General features: G+C 49.1%; 1 protein-coding gene and 1 non-coding gene across 2 annotated transcripts in view; one reads left to right on the top strand and one right to left on the bottom strand.

Annotated features, from left to right (window-relative positions):
* Positions 1–1,389: 1,389 nt before the first annotated feature.
* The window catches only part of FGFR2 (fibroblast growth factor receptor 2), a 104,797-nt gene continuing 87,432 nt past the window's right edge, over positions 1,390–18,754 (bottom strand). The window contains exons 10-16 of the mRNA XM_077779456.1: positions 18,289–18,399; positions 16,701–16,891; positions 9,508–9,630; positions 8,688–8,758; positions 6,386–6,523; positions 4,819–4,924; positions 1,390–1,784 (exon numbers count right to left, since the gene is read on the bottom strand). Coding sequence (XP_077635582.1) covers positions 1,620–1,784; positions 4,819–4,924; positions 6,386–6,523; positions 8,688–8,758; positions 9,508–9,630; positions 16,701–16,891; positions 18,289–18,399 — 905 coding nt within the window. The 3' untranslated portion in view covers positions 1,390–1,619. The remainder of the gene's footprint in view (positions 1,785–4,818; positions 4,925–6,385; positions 6,524–8,687; positions 8,759–9,507; positions 9,631–16,700; positions 16,892–18,288; positions 18,400–18,754) is intronic.
* TRNAR-UCG (transfer RNA arginine (anticodon UCG)) lies at positions 7,323–7,406 on the top strand. The gene has a single exon. It is a non-coding gene; the product is annotated as a tRNA-Arg (tRNA).

The following is an 18,754-nucleotide window of genomic DNA, read 5'->3' as shown; positions in this document are numbered from 1 at the left end:
TTCTGTGCAACCACGCCGAACGGCACTGAGTCGACACCCCTCCAAGCACAGGAAACCATTTGGTGAGACAAGAGTATTAAAAAAATAAGCTGCATGACATTTATTTTGTCTTGTTAACATTAATATCTGTAGAAACATTTTTATTGTCAGTATAAAAATTAACAGGCTTTATTAAATACTTTCTCCAATTCCGTAACAAGTAGAATCAGTGTAATCTGCATTCACGTTGCATGGCTATAGCGAAGTGAGTAGGTGTTTCCAAAGCAAAACACGATGCTTGAATACAGAACTAACAACATGGCGACGTCGCGTCTGACGTCGGGATCAGGCTGATCTTTCCGCGAGGTCCTGCCAGAACTAGACGGAAGCAATCCCTTAAAAAGATGGAAGCATCCCCCAAACTATCAGCAGAACAGCTCAATGTTTCAGTTTCTACGATGAGACGTTAAGATCCTAAAAGGCTTCTCTAACGCCAATGAATCTGGAAGCCATTATCAAAATTCACTGAAGAGAATACAGGCTAATCTGATTAACGTGTGACTCAGGCAGAAGTCCAGCTGCCGGAGAGAAGTACATTCTGCTATCAGCTCAACTACGGTCCATCCTTGAGGAATGGATTAAGGCATCTTTTTAAGAGAATGCTGGTACCATTAGTCTTGGGAAGTCCAGATAAATGATCCATGGGCCCAGGGACAGGGCTGCACAGCAATACAAAATACTTTCTTAGTAATGGGCTTCGTTTGCTATCGGCATTTTGGTGGTTTAAGAACAATCATCTGACAGCAGAGTTTAAACAAATAAATCAAAACTTCGTTTTCCCCCAATTAGTCATATTCAGTAAATATTTCTCTTGTCGGAGAATCTGATAACTAGTTAAGTCCAGGCAAAAGATTAACTAGTCCGATGCGCTGCCTGCGTAGAAATGCCACTTAAATTACGAGAAAACAAAAACACAAAACTATAAATGATTAATTGTTTTTGTATATTACCAATTCATTAATAAATTAATGTTATACCATTTTCCCTGAAAGCAAAAGTACTCTTCCACCTCTGCTCGGTGAAAATTAAGAAAGTCTGTGTAAGAACAGCATTTATTTAGCAAATAGCTATTAAAAAAAAAAGAGACCAATTTTCTAGGTGCATTGGGACATCCATTTAAAATCAATACAAAAAATAATTCCTTGTAAATATATAATATATATTTATACATAATTTGAATATATTTACATACACCCAGCACCTATATACTGCAATTGTGCTCTGTAAGTGTGTGCTGACATATATTTTCTCCAATTATTACAAAATTCACAAGGAAGGCAGAACGTATACGTTTGCCTCGAGTCCAGCTGGTTCACAGCCAGTACCCACAGCGGGTCATGGGCGCGTGATGGCCCATGGCAGTCGATTGCCCCAGAAACATTCTTCTTCACCTGCTGAAGATTACAAGTGTCCAACTGTATAAATTCTTTACACGTGTGCCGATTACTTTTCTAATTATTTACTCCTCTGATCCATATATACAAGCGGAGACGGCAAGCTCCCCGGGGGGCGTGGCCTCCCTGCTCAGTGTGACTAGGTTCTCGGTGCCGTCCTGTCTGGGGACAGATGCACAAGCTCATTCATGTTTTAACACTGCCGTTTACATGTGGATACTGAGGAAGGCATGGCTCGTAAGGCACGGGGTCCGGAGAGAAAACAGAATCGTCTCCTGAAGAACAAGAACTCCTTGTGTCAGGGTAACTAGGTGAATACTGTTCGAGAGGCTGACTGAGGTCCAAGTATTCCTGAAAGAAGGGAAGAGAGACGTTTTATTTCATCTTGGGTCAGGATAACAAGGTGAGTACGGTTCGAGAGGTTGACTGAGGTCCAAGTATTCCTGAAAGAAGGGAAGAGAAGACTTTTATGTCATACCAGGATCTCGAGACGCTCTAGCAGAGTTGAGACAGGACAGGGGGCACCCCTGGAAGATTCCAGAGACCCAGCCCCCACCTGGCTCCCACAAACACCTCCTCGAGGCCCCAGCTTTGTTAACCCCAGGCTGCCCTGGACTTTTCTCTTACAATTCATCATGACTGCGCTACTGGGGAGCAGGGACCACCCAAATCAGCTGATGGGAGGTGCTGAGCGGTCAACTCCACTCGCACAGACCCAAGTGAGTGGCTTGCTATGCGCCGCAGAGAGAGAGAGAGAGCGAGCGAGAGAGCGAGAGCACACGCGCACCCGGTTCGAACTCGAGCCCCATCAAGATGACAAAAACATAACGTGTTATGGATTCCTGGGACCCCTTTAAATAGTGGAGGCCATGAATGAATATTTATTTTACGAATTACATTTTACTATTGCAGTTTCTAGGATAGTTTGAGGGGAATCTGGCTCCATTCAGCGGGTAATTTCCCAGATGTAATTCATTACTCTCAGAAGCCCTCTGAGTTGAAAATGTAAACAGGTTCAGAAAAGGCTCGGATTGACTCGTGTATGTTAAATCCATAATGGACTGTTAAAGAAAAGTTTGGAATTCAGAAAGGGCTCTTCTGCTCCCTAGAATATCTGCTGGGGGTGCTGTGGCAGAGGCCACCGGGCGACCCAGGATAACATTTCCTCTAACTTAGGACAGGCGGCAAGTCCACTGCCTGGTTTTGCATGGCCCATGANGGGGTGGGGGGGGGGGGATCAAAAGAAGAACAGTATCTCGTGGCATTAAAATTATCTAAAACGACATAAACTTCACCCAAAATTTAAATGGTAGGGTCCATCAAGTTTGATCCGGAACACAGACACTCATTTACGTTATTGTCCATAACTGCTCTCCTGCCCTGATGGCGGGACCGAATATTGCAACAGAGACTGTTTGGCTCAGGAAATGAACATATTTACTCTCTGGCCCTTTGCTGAAGAGGTTTGCAGAAGCCCCGCTCCACAAACTACGGGAAGATTTCTAAATGAGGGAACAGCCGCCCCCGCCGGGCTCACACACCGGGGCTGTCCCGCTCACACACCCCAAGCCAGTGACATTCCAGGGCAGGCAGTTTTCCCGAGGGGAGACAAAAAGTGCAGACCACAGCACCACCAGCCCCCGGGTTATCAGAAGAGAGCCCACAGAATGCTGGCGACGATACATTTTAAAAGACAAAAAAAGAAAAAAAATTAAAATTAAAAAAATAAAATAAACCACTATAATTCATCACCAGGGTTGGAAGAAAAGAACCCCATCCGAGAGTGGGGGATGTGTCAGTTCCAACAACATCAGCATTAACCGCACAACTGGAAACAAACACACCCACCACATCAAAAGAGAACTTTTTGCTTACAATGATAAAAATGAAATTTTGTCCTAAATGGAACCATTTTTCTCCGGCATATGGTAATGATTTTCAGAAGGAAAGAAACTTCGATTTTTATATCCGTTAGACAATATGGCATTCTGCTTTATTTTAGGATGCTAGATGTAAATTTCAGCATGAATGGGCCTGCTTTAAGTATAAATATATAAATAAAGTAGCATGGAGCATGAACGCAGGACCATTAAAATGGGACCTTAGTGCTCTCCCAGTTGCTAAATGTAGCCATAAATGTTCAGATCTGATAGCGGAAAAATAAGGCTATCAGTAGAGTCCAAGTCTAGGGTTAAAGGAACTTACACCAGAAACAACAATTTTGGCAGGAGAAGAAAGTTGCCTTTTTTTTTTTTTTCCCCTTGAACTGTTCCTTTCCTTTCAACTTCTGAAGGTCAGCTGTATTCATTTAAATGCAATCTCTCCTTTTATCAGCTACAGTTAGACGCACAAGATAATGTGGCTGGCTTACGGCTTCAAATCACAACACTGGATTATTTTTTTTTTTTTTCGAAAATCATTCCAAAACTATTAACTGTATTATTTAAAAATACATTAAGTGTATTATTTTTATTTAAGCAAGTTTAGCCTGTTGTTATTGTTGTTCAGACAACTGTGAGTTCGGGGGAGGTTTTTTCCTTGGTTGGAGGAAGACTGATCTAAATGTCTCCAATTCACTCATTAACAAGTTTCTCGTGGGGGGGTTTTCTGGCCTTCGTGGGTTTTATCATCTGTCCTGCTCAGATCATACACTTTCCACAACCACAGAGGCCTCTCTCCATCTGCATCCTGAAGCAAGCACTGCCCGGACCAGATTTGGACAGTGAGGGGTGTTTCTTTTACTCGTATGGATTAGAGATATTTTATACAAAAAAATGTTTTAACAAAAAATGTAAGTTGTCACTTAAAAAAATCACGAGTCACTCATTATAGGAAACTGTGTGTGTGTTCACATACACAGAGATGGAGACCACACGCCATCACCAGACAGTGTCATGGCGGACATGGTCACGGTGGGCAGGGTCGCGGTGGGCAGGGTCATGGCGGACAGGGGGGCACATTGAGCAGGAACTAAAATGGCAGAAGTTTACTTCTTCCAATGCAGCTCATCAGAGGCTCCTACGCGCGTGACTGGGGTGCAGAACCCAACCGGCGCAGAACCCCAAGCCCCTCCCACGCAAACCCAAATGCTGCCACAGGACGTTTCTCCCCCTCCCCACTCTCTTGCGCGCCTCACCCTGAACCCACCAGCCAGAGAGGGGCAGCCTCGCGTAGGACCCTTGGTCTGATACGCCGAGTCAGAACCCTCAGATCGCAGCTCTGAGAAAAAAATCAGGATTTCTGAGGAGCAGAGACCTTAACTCTGTCTGACCCAGGGGTGGAAAATGATCAACTAACCCCCAGGCTCCTACCGATGAGACTGCGTTTACAAAGTCGCACCGGCCTCCCAAGAAAGGACCACGGGCTTCCGGAAGAGGGTTCTTACCTCATTGGTTGTGAGAGTGAGAATTCGATCCAAGTCCTCCACCAACTGTTTGAACGTCGGCCTCTGCGAGGGCACAGCATGCCAGCAATCCCTCATCATCATATACCTGGGGAAACGGAGCTCCTGGTGAACTCACTTTGTAAGTACTAGGCGCACGGCTACCAGGCACTTTTAATAGGCGCCATGGGGCTATGTCCTAAATGATGGAAATGTACCAGAGCTTTCCAAACTAGAAGGTAGTTCTCTGCCCACCCCTCTCCAAAATTCACTGCTTGGCTCCTCTAAATGGCACTTTGAGCTACAAAAACATCACTTGACCCAAAGTGTTCTCGGACGGCATCTATGCCATTGAAACAGATGTTTTTCCACCTGCCTTTGCTGCTGGGCTTGTGTTCCTGAGAACGTCACACCTTCGTGGCACTTGGGACATCGTNTAAAAAAAAAAAAAAAAATGAAGTTTGAAAACCACAACTTTAAGGTAAGGTTTTTATGAATTAATCTGCCATCGCTGGGCTGCACATTAACTTCCTGATTAACTCTTGGACAGGCCCAGGGTCCCAGGCCTTATCTTGATTATGGGTTTCGACAGACCCTGTATATTAGAAAACGCAACAGGAAAGACGGGCCGCACAATAAATACCTTTATATAATATACTATAAAATGTGGCCATTCATCAGATGTCCACTGTACAGTGAAAAGCACTCATGGGATTATGGATATAAAAGCCCCATGAAACGATACACAATAGACCACATTCTCTGGGACAATCAGTCTTCTTAGTTAATCCTGGGGGGTGGGGAAGAGAGAGACTCCTTTTCAAAGCACTGGTTCTCCTGCCCAGGACTCATGTCACAAACACAACATAATTCCACTTGAAGTGCGGGCTGGCTTTTTCTAGGAACTAGCTTGTGGTTTTACAGTCAGATCTGGGGCTCTCAAGGATGGCCCCTGGACAAATTTTTAATTCTCTGTGCTGAACTGTGGGTAAAACACAGGTAACCAGACACAAGCCTGCTCTGAGGAGACGGAGGCCATGTCGGTCTGTAAGAGTAACTGTCGGCGGGCACGAAGGCGCCGTGGAGACACCCATTCCCGCTGGCCGTGCTGGGGGCAGGCACACGCAGTGAAGGAAGGCTACGCTGGTCTTTCATCCCATATTCCGTGCGGGCAGCCCCACGGATTTCTAGCTTGCGTACGAGAAAAGGCCAGATGTATCTCTCCCTGTCTCTCTGAGAGACACCAGCAAGGCACAGCACAGGGTCCAGGAGATAGATCACCCCGGCTCACTCTACGAAGGCAGGAGCCCTCGGCTGGCAAGCCCGATGCCCTCTGATTTAACGCTCCCTCCGTACACCTCAGAATGTTCTTTCTTTGGGACAGTCATGGCCGTGAGTGTAGCTGTCCACTGCAGTTCTGGGACTGAGCCCAGAAAGCTCCAGCAGTAATTCTTAGAGCATGTACAGCACACCAGAGGCCTTAGCGAACCCAACATGAGTCTGGAGAAGGGTTACTGGCATGGGGGTGGGAGGGGGTCCCCACGGCGTCAGGAGAGAAAACGGCCCTTACAGTTCATTGGTGCAGTTTGCCGGCTTGTCCATCCTGTGTCCTTCCTTAAGCAGCTTAAAAAGTTCCTCTACCGGAATCCCTGGGTAGGGTGAGCCTCCCAAAGTGAAGATCTCCCACATCAACACCCCGAAGGACCAACTGGAAAGGAGAGAGAAAACACGGTGTTGCTAACCGCCTTGAATCACAACAACCTCAACGTGACCGGTTAAGAAAACAGACACCCACTCACTTCTCATGTTCAAAGACAAATGACCCGAGCCCTCCTGAAGTTCTTCCTACATGCCCCTTCCTGCCCCGAAGGAGCGTCCCCAAAGGATGCTAATGTGAGGGACGTTCTCATGGAATTTTCCATCCAGACAACGGAGTAGTGATGGTAAACCAACACTTTTTTTTCTTTTTGGGTGGGGATTTGGGGTGGCTGTGTCTGGATTCCGTCCCTCTCAAGTAAAGTTATTCATCTTAAATGCAGTGTTTGCAGCGTGTGGATCTCGACTGCGAAGCTGCAAAGCTCTTCATGCTCCTGTCCAACTCTCCCATCAGCCTGACCCCCAGCATGAGCAGGTGATGAAATACGGCCAGCAAGCCGATTCCCGAGGTAACAGCTGCCCAGCGCAGCCCGTGGGGCATCTGAAGCCACAAAAGGTTCATGACTTACTAAGCTCATGAACGGAAGTTGGCATCAGGCTGGGATTAGGATGGAGGAATCCTGGGGCGCCTGGGTGGCTCAGGTGGTTAAGCGCCCGCCTCTTGATTAAGGCTCAGGCCATGATCTCTCAGTTCCTGAGATCTAGCCCTGTGTCAGGCTCCAGGCTGATGGCTCAGAGACTGCTTGGGATTCTCTCTCTCTCTCCCTCCCTCTCTCTCTCTCTGCTCCTCCACCACTCTCTTGCTCTCTCTCAAAATTAATAAGCATTTAAAGAAAAAAAGGGGATGGGGTGCCTGGGTGGCTCAGTTGGTTAAGCGCCTGACTTCGGCTCAGGTCATGATCTCACAGTTGTGGGTTCGAGCCCCACCTTGGGCTCTTCTGTGCTGACAGCCCGGAACCTGGAGCCTGCTTCAGATTCTGTGTCTCCCTCTCTCTGCCCCTCCCCGGCTTGTGCTCTGTATCTCTCTCAAAAATTAATAAACATTAAAAACAAACTTTAAAAAATAATAATAAAGAAAAAAAAGGATGGAGGAATCTTGTGTTCTAGAGAGGTTTCCAAGAACAGAAACTGAAAACGTCTCACAAGGTACCATGTGCACCTGACCTTGCGGAGACCCACGGCTGGACTTCTGGGCCCCGTGCAGGAAGCTCACAATTCCTGGGATGATTGAGCCGGGACTCCTGAGCCTACCTAGGTCACCGCGGCTCTGGAAACACACCCTTATGGACTCTGTCTGGAGGAGCTTCAGGCTTGGGGTGAGAAACGAAACTCCGCTGCTCTGGGCCGAGTAGGAGTGGCAGCCCCATGCAGGCGGCTGACTCACTGCAAACACGGGACCCCCGCGCCTTCCTTCCAGGACTGTGCAGGCAGGGGACCAATCCCTCCCACCCCCCGGGGCCCTCCTGCTCCCGTGAATAAAAACAGTGCCGCTGATTTCAGCTCTTTATTTTGGACTAATTATAGACTCACACGAACTTGGGGAAACCAGTACCCAGAGGTGCTCTGTAACCTTCCACCCAGCTTCCCACCATGGGAACATCTTTCAACCTCATTTCCAAACCGAAAATTTGAAAATGTCAGGTGGGAGCACAACCCCAACAGCACTTTCAGGTGTATCATAACGGACAGAGTATGGAATGTTCACTCTGTTTCTCTAATGTTATCAAGGGTGCCAAGACAAGATCTGATTTTTTTTCCCCCAAAGGGTAAACAGAGGAATCAGGCCCCGTGGAAATCACCTGAGCAGACGGTACCCCACTCAGCTTTTCCCTACAAGGGCGAAGCTACGATGGGGGGAGTATGGCAAACGACCATCGAGTAGGAGAAGTTTCAAAATTCCTTCTTTCAGGGAGCAAAGAACATGCCAGCAGTTGGGCAAATGAGACAGCAGCTCTGAGGCCGCACATCCATGCAGAAGTTGGGGGGTGGGGGTGAGGGGCTTCCACCCCGGCCAGAGGAGGTTAGCGGCGCTCGCCGTGTGCGCTCGGAAGCGCGGCAGCAGTGGTCACCAGCCCTTCCATAGAACCCGTCCTGAGGCCGGCTCCTGCACCTTCTACAAACGTGTGAGATACAGCAGGCGCCAGAGACTCCAGAGAGGTGAATATAGTATTTTTGCCACTCAACCCGGCGGAGAGAAGCCGGAGGGAAGGACTTACACGTCACTCTGGTGGGTGTACACGCGATCAAAAAGGGCTTCCGGAGCCATCCACTTGACCGGAAGTCGCCCCTGCAAATGCGGAATAAAAGGTAAAAACCACTATATTAAAAAACAGTTTGCTTTAGCAGGCTCAACAGGCTGTGCCCTATTTAAGAGCTGACACTCGGGGCGCCTGGGTGGCTCAGTCGGTTCAACGTCCGACTTCAGCTCAGGTCATGATCTCATGGTGTGTGGGTTCGAGCCCCGCGTCAGGTTCTGTACTGACAGCTCAGAGCCTGGAGCCTTCTTTGGATTCTGTCTCTCCTTCTCTCTGCCCTTCCCCTGTTCATGCTCTGTCTCTCTCTGTTTCTCAATAATAAATAAATGTTTAAAAATTAAAAAAAAAAAAAAAGAGCGCATGCAAATGATTTTCAGGAGAACAGAAGAAATCATCTCCAGCAGGGCCCGGATATAACGTGCAACATGCAGACTTGGGGACATTACTAAAATGCCATTTCTTTGGATTCTCATTATCATCCATCTCCCTCACACACAGACACACGGTGACCACCTCCTGTGCAAAACTTAACCTAGAAACCCCCAAGCTCTAGCCTCTGCTCAGGAAGTTCTTGACCCAAGAGGCTGATTATTCTGTTTATAGACTGTTTCACATTTACTAAAAGTAGCTTAAATACAGCTTAAATTTACTTATCAAGAGTGAAGCACAAGAACAGGGATAAAGGGCAGAGGATTGAGCATCTATCATCTTTCATCTGGAACATTCCGTGCCACCCCCACCACCCCCCTTCCCTTCCACCACATCACTGCCACGGACTTACATTTGTGGTCTTTTTGTAATAGTCTATATTGTTGATATCTCTGGCCAGTCCAAAGTCTGCGATCTTCATCACATTGTTTTCTGTTACCAAAACATTTCTGGCTGCTAAATCTCGATGAATACACTGAAATCAAGAACGGATTCATGTCACAATGTTTCAAGAAGAGAAAACATACTTCTTAGGATGCAGACAGAAAATACACCGTAGGTCAAAAATTAGTATTTCTTTTCTAATTAAAATAACTAGAGGTGCCTGGGTGGCTCAGTCAGTGAGGCATCTGACTTCGGCTCAGGTCATGATCTTGTGGTTCGTGGGTTCGAGCCCCGCGTCGGGCTGTGTGCTGACAGCCTCGAGCCTCGAGCCTGCTTCACTCAGATTCTATATCTCCCGGTCTCCCTGCCCCTCCCCTGCTTGAGCTCTATCTCTCAAAATTATTATAAACATTAAAAAAAATATTTTTAAAATAACTAAAAAACCAAGGCCCCAATCATTTCAAAGAGTAAAGACACACCAAACAGCCACATTCCCTTTTACGTGCAAGTGACCGACACTGGTGTCCTTCATACGAGATCTGTCACTAGATTATTCTAAAATCTTTTATCTCAACACTTGCTCTCCCCCTCCCTTTACAGACAAACTCAGAAGAGCTGGTTAACCTCCGACACCACATCATCTTTACCTCTTGGTTGGTCCGCAAACATTCTGTTGTCATCCCTGCGCTTCCAAACATTTATGGAGGGACCTCTCGTCAGACCAAAGTGAGCTCTTCTGATGCCTCAGTTTTTCCCTCTACAGCTCTGGACGCGGTTGATTTCATGCTCCTTTTAGAAACATACCCCCACCTCATCTTGAGTTCCACCGCATCCCTTCCCTTGGCTCACTCTCTAAAGCTAGCTTCCTCTCTTCCCCAGGTCCCTGAAAACTGGGGAAATGTTCATTAATTTTGTAGATTTCTGCATATCCCCAGGGCTTCCCTTCTTAGACTTATACAGAAGATTTGCAAACTCCTCTCTCCAGACCTCTCTCTCCTGGGACCCTCCCTGTCATCTTCCACAGGCCAAGGGACATTTCCACACTAACATCCCTCTGGCGCCTCCCTGCTCCCCTGATTCTTACCCCCTTGGTCTCTCTCACTCAGAGATACACCCCAGAATTCTTTGCACCCTCCTCCCAAGTCCTGTTGACATCGACCCCCAAATGCCTCTGTAATTTGTCCATCCTGCTCCAAGCCCACTACGAACCACTTAGCCCAGGACATCACCACTGCCCACTCCCATCCCCACGGACGCCACACCGCCTGTCTAACCGGTCTCTAAGCTTCCAAACTCAGCCCTACGCACCGGCTAAGCTTCCCACAAGTTGTGTTTCTCAAAGAACTAACCATGTCCTTTCCCGGCGTGTATCATGACTAACGCCTGTCTGTCCATGCCCAGGCCCAGAGGACACCAGCCCAGGCAAAAGGGCCCAACCTATGCCTGCCACATAGCTGGGGGCAGGTCGGAACGCTGAAACGCTCACTACAGGGTGGCTCATTTCTAGTTCTGATACCTCCTGACTCTTCAGTCTTAGAAAGGTCTTATGACAGTAAGTCCCTTTCTTCCTTCGTACAAATGATATACTTTCGTAAGCTGTTCTAAATGTTTTAGGTACACTTCAGTATAACAAGATTTCATCATGACACATGGTCATTAGAATCCCAAATCATCACCCCCTAGTTCTGGAAAAGGCAAGGCATAAAGAGGTGAACAGATACCCCTCTCAAATGTTTTTTTGCAGGCTCCTGGCAAAGTTGATAACCAGATGAAGGACAGTCTCATCAGGCCACTTGACAAAGGTAGACATGGGGCTCACTGCAGATGGGTCCTCCATGAAATGGCCAATATAGAGAAGTTAGGCAAACTCTCTCTGAGGAATAAATTAGAGATTCTCTTTTCCTGCCCATCGCCCAACAACTCCTGGTTTGTAGATGCTTCTGTGGCTCCCTAGATGCGCAAAGACCGGAAAGGGGGAAGCAGGAGAGCCCCACACGTTAGGAAGCCTGTGCAGGGCCAGAATGGAAGCAGGAAATGTGAGCACTTGCAGAAGCCGCCTGGGGACTGGGCCAGGGTGGGAGCCATGATCCTAGTCTGGAGGCCTCTTCAAATTGAACTTCCAAGCCCTCGGCCAAACTCTCCCGGCGGCTTGCTCCCTGCCGACACGAGCTCTGTGCATTTGGCAAGCCGTGCGGCCAGAAGAATCCGGATTCCCACCCGCTGGGCTCCCACCACACATTAGGGCTCAACTCAGAGACGTCACGACAGTGGCCTCAATCATCCTCTGGGCAAAAGCCAGAATCTAGCACCCACCTCCCACGTCCCACGATGCTATCAAACACCAACGCCCACCCTCTGGGCTGTAACGCCCACCCTCTGGGCCGAACAGTAAGACACTTGAAACCCACACGCCAGAAAAAGAAAATAATTAACATCAAGCCAAATTCTCATCATCTGCAGAAATCGGAGTTGGTTTCTCGCGCAGCGCTGCTCACTGACATAACCAGGGCCCTCAGACCATCTGGTGCTCCGTTTCTGAAGTAAGCGGAGACAAGGGTCACCGAGGGAAGGAAGACTATCACGCCTGCGCCCCAGACAGTGTAATGGGTACCTCCGCACGGCCGGCCTAATTAAATGCCCATGGCAACCTACAAGATGGGTGTTATTAGACCCATTTCACAGATGGGAAAGCTAGTGCTTGCTTTTAAAAAACAAAACCAAAAAAACCACCCACTCAGGTTTAACACCTAGGAGTAAGTTTAACTGGTTTGGGGATTTGGTAAGAAGAAAAGTTGGTGGACTCTGAACTAGAAACAGCCAAGCTTTCATAATTTGTATAAGGCCCAAATACCCCATATTTAGTCGTATTCCATATATATCACGGTGTTTCGTCACTTGCCCACCCCCTAGCTCCCTACCCGCACGCGCGCACACACACAAATATTTACAGCGGAAAGCCGCTCAAGGACAGGCCCCACAAGTCCATCTCTATATCCCCAGCACCGAGCACAGGGCCTGACCCAGTAAATGTTTACTGAGGCGAATTCATAACTGCATTCCATCAGTAATGAGCCAGAGAGCTCACTCAACGGTTCTCCGAGCAGGCCTCCAGCGAGCTCATGGCCAGCGGCTGCGAGGCGTGAGCACGGGCAGGCCAGGGTCTGGCCCTGCGCCTGTCTCTTCACCCTCTGCGGTCAGGAGAACGCCCTCCATTTTTGGAAGCAGGCTCCACTCAAGGGGACCGTTCTTAAATTCCTCATCCACCACCAGCTTCAAATCTGTTCTAGGTCTTCTTCAGCAAAGGCACCCTGAAGGCCGTAAGAGAGCACAGCTCTGTCCCTTCCACCCCACCCCGTGTTAGGGAACAACGCCCTGACACGGGGCATCTTATTGGGCCTCCCCTCTGTCCAGAGTGAAGCAGCGACTCCCTGAGAGAGCAGGGGTGGGAGAGGAGCGATCCAAGGGCCAGGTCGGGGACCAACCACTCTCCTCTGTGGACCTAGGAGTCGCCATCTTGGAAATGCAGACAGTGACTCAGACACACCTACCTGGCTCAAAGGTTTCCTGGCACCTCCTGGCAGTCCTCACTCAACCTAAAGTCACACCTACCTCAGAGCTGTTCCGAGGTGATGGGTGAGACTGGACGTAAAGGGTTCACCCTGTGCCAGGCAGATGGTAAGCTCTCAAAAACTGGCCGCGATTAATCACAGTGAGAACTGCTATTATCACAACCCCGTTAACAAGGACATTTTCAGTCTCCATCCTGAAATATGTACGCTTGCCCCCTTTCACAAAGCTCACCTGGCCCTTGGTTCCTTCTCAACTATGCTGAACAGAGATGGAAGGATCGCCGGGTCCTCACTGCTCCCAGTGAGGACCACACGGCCTCCGGGAGCTTGATGCAATCAATGAATATTCTATTCTGAGCAGAGTAACACTCGGCCTTCCTGAAACCCCTCCTGTGGCCTCTGTGAACCACATCCTGCCCTTCTTCCCACTTCTGTGTCCCCTCAGCCTCTACTGCCATCAAGTGCTTTGAGCCAAGCTCCAGATTTCGTGTTTCTACTCTCCGTCTGCTCTGCCTCTTCCCGCCTAGGTGACTGCCGGTGCTTTGAAAGTACCCTTCCTTTGCTGGGTCTGGGGTCAGAGCTGAGCCTGCAGCTTCCTGCTCAACAGTGGCCTTTAAATGGCTCTCGTGGGTGTTCAAGATATATCCTGGATGGCCCCCCAGATCTATCCCCCCACCCCCACCTCCCACTCCCTAGTCTTCCTCATCCTGACCAGCTATACCGCCAGCCAATCTCTCAAACTGGAAATCCACCCATTAACCTGACAGCAAAATAGACCCAAAATCAATGGTCTCCTCCAGGGCCTATGGGAGCCAATAAACCCTAGCACAAGCCACCATCCTCTCTCGCAGGACGCCGAGCTAGCAGCGCTAGAAGGAGCGGGCTTTATGGCACAAACCCGATCCCGTTACTGTCCCTCTGTGGCTCACCACGTGCCGAGGGTGCCTGGCCCGGGTCCGGGAAGCCCTGAATGAGCCGGGCCCCTGCCTCCAGCCACACCTCACACTCTGCTCTCCACATACCACATCCCTCCCTATAAGCCGCACAGCTGTCCCTCTGCATGAGTACTCTCCAGCCACCTTCCCCACTCCTGTCTCCGTCCCCGAGCCCCACGCCCACCTCACACTGCTTGTTTCCAGCACAGCAGGCTTCTCAACCTCTCACATACTTACTTTTAGTCCCACATTTATTGTTAATCTCTCCTGCTGTCACCCAAGGTTCCTGCTGCGAGAGGTCCAGGACTACATCCATTCCAGCCACTCCCTACGGGAGCCTGACCGAGGGCACGCAGCGCCCGAGTCAGGAGTGCTCAGGAATATTCGCTTCAAGGATTAATAAACTGACCCAGCCGGCCCTCCTACTGCGTCTGTGTTAGTAACAGAGCCATGCTGAGCCCAACAAATGCTTTCTCCGCTCCCACACAGGGAGGGTACATAGTGACCAAAGACCTGAGGGTCACAACAGGCAGCCTGCAGGCAGGCCATGCTCCCCAGGGTCTTATTTAGGACTCTTAGGAAGCGACAGTACAGGTGAAATAGAACAATGAGTATCCAGGTTTGCCAGGTTCACCACCGGTCATGCTGGGTCTTTCTCTCCGCATACACACGAGGCCTGAACCATTTAAAAGCGAGTTGCAGGGGCACCTGGGTGGCTCAGTTGGTTAAGCATCTGACTTTAGCTCAGGTCATGATCTTGCAGTTTGTGAGTTTGAGCCCCGTGTCAGGCTCTGTGCTGACAGCTCGGAGCCTGGAGCCTGCTTCGGATTCTGTGCCTCCCTCTCTCTGCCCCTCCCCTGCTGGTGCTGTGTCTCTCTGTCTCTCTCTGTCTCTCGCTCAAAAATAAACAGGGGCGCCTGGGTGGCTCAGTTGGTTGGGCATCTGACTTCAGCTCAGGTCATGATCTTGCAGTTTGTGAGTTTGAGCCCCGTGTCAGGCTCTGTGCTGACAGCTCGGAGCCTGGAGCCTGTTTCAGATTCTGTGCCTCCCTCTCTCTCTGCTCCTCCCCTGCTGGTGCTCTGTCTCTATCTCTCAAGAATAAATAAACATCTAAAAAATTTTAAAGAAAAATAAAAAAACAAACATTAAAAAAAATTAAAAGTGAGTTACAGACGTCAGTGATACTTCACACCATAATACCTGAGCAACGATCTACCTTAACGCAAGGCCATTACCCGCAGCTCCAGATCCAACGTGGGTCCAGTCGTACTACCGAATACAGTCCACGTTCTAACTTCAGTTCCTAAGTGTTCTTGCTAAGAGCTGCTCCCCCGCCCCCGAACAAGACCCAGTCCGGGGTCACACGAGCACAAGGAGCTGTTCTCTCTCTTAAGCTTCCGTTCATCTGAACTGTCTCCCCAGGACTTTCTGTCTTTCGTGATGCTGACGCTTTGAAACGACGTCTTATGACATGTCCCACGTCCCGGATCTGACTGTTTCTGACCGTTTCCTCCCGTCAAAGGCTTTTCAGTTGGCAAAACCCCCTGCGTACGTGCACCTGTGCACGGTGGGAGGCATGAAACTGTTTCCTAAAATATATACAATGAGAGCTTTTGTAGGGGGGAAAAAAAAATCCGAAAAATTCTTTAAGTCTGGACTCGTTTGAAAACAACAAAAACAACAACAATAGCACGTGGCGGCTCTGGCCGTGTTCCAGCGTGGCCGCAGCAGGGCCGAGGTGCAGTCACCCCTCCCCGAATCCTTAACGCCACGTGGTCAGACACGGGCTGCCTCACTCACTCGTAGGACTTGGCATGGCCATGACCCAGCCCGGGTCCCCTGGGTGACAAGGGGCCCGCGCCCGCAAGAGAACCTCGCTTCTTTGGGGACCCAAAGATGGGCGTCGAGCTCCACCACAGGTAGGCAATGACCCCCACCTCTGCCCAGGGAGAAAGTTCTACAGCCTTCCGCACGAGTGTGAGCTAAGGAAGGGTGTCTTGGGTTATCTAAAATGCCCCAGAGGACTTCGGGGCACCTGTCTAACTGCTTTCAGAATAGCTCAGATGTTTAAAGTTCCAGGGCGAGCGGCATGCTTGGAATGCAGACGGCTCACCTCAGGGGACCTGGCCAACTTCTAACCAGAGGGTCACCCCGCGAAATGAGACAAAATAAACCCAGATGATATCCAGGACTCGGCATTACTAAACGATCCCTTTGCTTGATCTGTATTCTTAGAAGACTTAAGGCCATTTCAAACTAAACACCATAAGCACAACACCCAAAGTCTATGTCCAAAAACTCACCATAAAATGAATGAAGCCAAAAAAGAAAAAAAAAGGTCATCAGAATTAAAGGCGGCGCTCCCTAAACACCAGCTGTTCTCTACCTAGAGCTGAATCGCAGGAAAAGAAACCTCTTTTCTGCCCATCTACGTAGTCACTTTATGTTTCTGAGGCTGCTCTGGCTTTGAAGGAGTTCACTGGGCCCCTGTGTGAAAAATGCAGTAAGTATTTTCCAGGTTGTAGAAGACATGCAAGGGCTTGACTCAGACTTAGCACACGAGCGTGTCCAAACAGCCTGTTTTCTTCACAGGCTTTTTTTTTTTTTTCCTTTTTTAACTGGAAGCCACCCAACTGAGGAGAATGTGAAGGACTCACTTTCTGGGAAGCCAGGTACTCCATGCCTCTCGCCAGCTGGTAGGTGCAGGACACCAAGTCCTTGAAGGTCATCTGCTCCTCGGGGACGCGGTTGATGTCATAGGAGTACTCCATCCCGGGGGGCCTGCGGGCGCGGAGGTATTCCCGGAGGTTGCCCTTCGAGGCGTACTCGACTATGACATAGAGCGGCCCTGCGGACGGAGACGAGGAGCTCAGGGGGGCGACGCACCCAGGTCTGCCCCTGGGAGCCTCAGCAGAGTGTGAGCTCTTCTGACCCAGTGCTTTCTTGTTTACTTTGAGCCAACAGGAAAGCACACGCACAAACAGAAAGGCTGCATTCTCCTCTTCCCCAAAATGCTCATCGACACTTGGTTAAGAGAACCTCAAAAGTCTCCTGAGCCCTCCTGGGAGAGCAATGGCTCTCAGAGATCTTCCTTTGCTTGTTCCGTTTTAATGATCTGACACATATATACGTATCACTAAGCAATGTACTAGTTTCCCCGCAGAAAAATGCATCATAAAGATATGGCTTTGCAACATTTTCCCCTACCTACTATTCTTGTAGAAGGAACCCAGTCGGGCTGACAAAAATAAATCTGGATCATTCCTTTTAACAGCTATATATATTCCACCATACAAATATACCACACTTTATTTACTTATTTCCCTATACTTGCGGGCATTTACGTGGCTCCCAGGTTTGGGCGGTCATGAGTGAACATCTCTGTGTAGCCTCCTTACACACACGTGCAACCGTTTCTCCAAGGCACAGACCATGGGTTGGCATATGACAGCCCGCAGGCCCAATCCTGCCCACTGCCTGGTTTTGTAATTGGACTGTATTGGCACACGGCCGGGCCCATTCGCATCTGTACCATCTGAGGCTTTCTCGCTACCGTGCAAACATGAGGCATTGCCACAAGGACCCTAAAGGCCACCAAACCAGAAATATTTACAGTCGCCCTTCACAGAAAGCCTCCCGACTCCTGGTATCGATCTAAAAGAGGTATTGCTGAGGCAAAGACCGGCATTTTCAAGTTTATTAAACTATCCTCAAACGGATCCCCAAAGTGCTCGTTAGCTCCCCAATGGGAGAAGCTAGGGCTCTGTCTCCCCAGAGGCAGATAACATGTCCCTCCCTCTACTCTCTCCTCTTCTAAGCTAGAGTCCTGGGGGCTCAGTCATCTGCCGCCCCTAGCAAGGCATGGCCTCCTCAATCCCCATTTTAAGGGATTTGTCAACCCAAACAGAGGGTCTTATTTTCAGAACTCCTTTTTAGCACCAAAAACAAACCACAAGGAGGCTGTCTTTTCCGAACACCCTCCAGGCCTCCAAACAGCACGGCTCTATAAGGCCCACCCAGCCAAAGCCACCCAACGCCTACCATTCCCCAGGCCCCCAGTCTGGTCACAAAGTCCCCTTTGTGTTCATGGCCAGGAACATCTTCCTAAGGGGATTTTTAAAGAGAACTTTAAACATCCACTTGAGGTGCCCTAGGAGCAAGATCCAAAAGTCCAACCGTTTCTAAGATGATGCTAACACTGAAGCGTAAATTATTTGGATGAAAGCCTTTTCCCCTCCTACTCACCATCCTGAGTGCAGGCTCCAAGGAGATTTATGATATTTTTGTGCTTCCCGATCATCTTCATCATCTCCATCTCTGACACAAGATCAGAAAGGTCCTTCTCCGTGGCGTCATCTATGAACACGAGGTAAATTAAAAACCAGTTACTTCCCTCTAACTCATCAACCGTCGCCATCAGTAGTTGCCAAAAACTCAGTTGAAACAGCATGAAATTGAATTGTAGAACCAGAAAAGCCTTTCCAAACCATCTCCCTCAGTTTACTGGTCAGGGGAGCCAAGGGCCCAGACAGGGAACTGTCTCGATCCGTGTCAAACAGCTAATGTGGGGTCAATGGGGTCACAAGTCAGGACTAGAATATAGGTCCTCTTCTGCTAAAGGCCAATCCTTTTCCAGCAAACCTCACAAACGGGAGGTGGGTGTATGTGTGTGTGTGTGTGGGGGGGGGGGGGTTTAAATTCACCAAGAAAT

Source organism: Crocuta crocuta, unplaced genomic scaffold, assembly GCF_008692635.1.
Source record: "Crocuta crocuta isolate KB4526 unplaced genomic scaffold, BGI_CrCroc_1.0 scaffold138, whole genome shotgun sequence".
In the NCBI taxonomy this organism is placed as follows: Eukaryota; Metazoa; Chordata; class Mammalia; order Carnivora; family Hyaenidae; genus Crocuta; species Crocuta crocuta.
The sequence above is the reverse complement of the archived record's forward strand: the minus strand, read 5'-3'. Positions and strand labels throughout refer to the sequence as shown.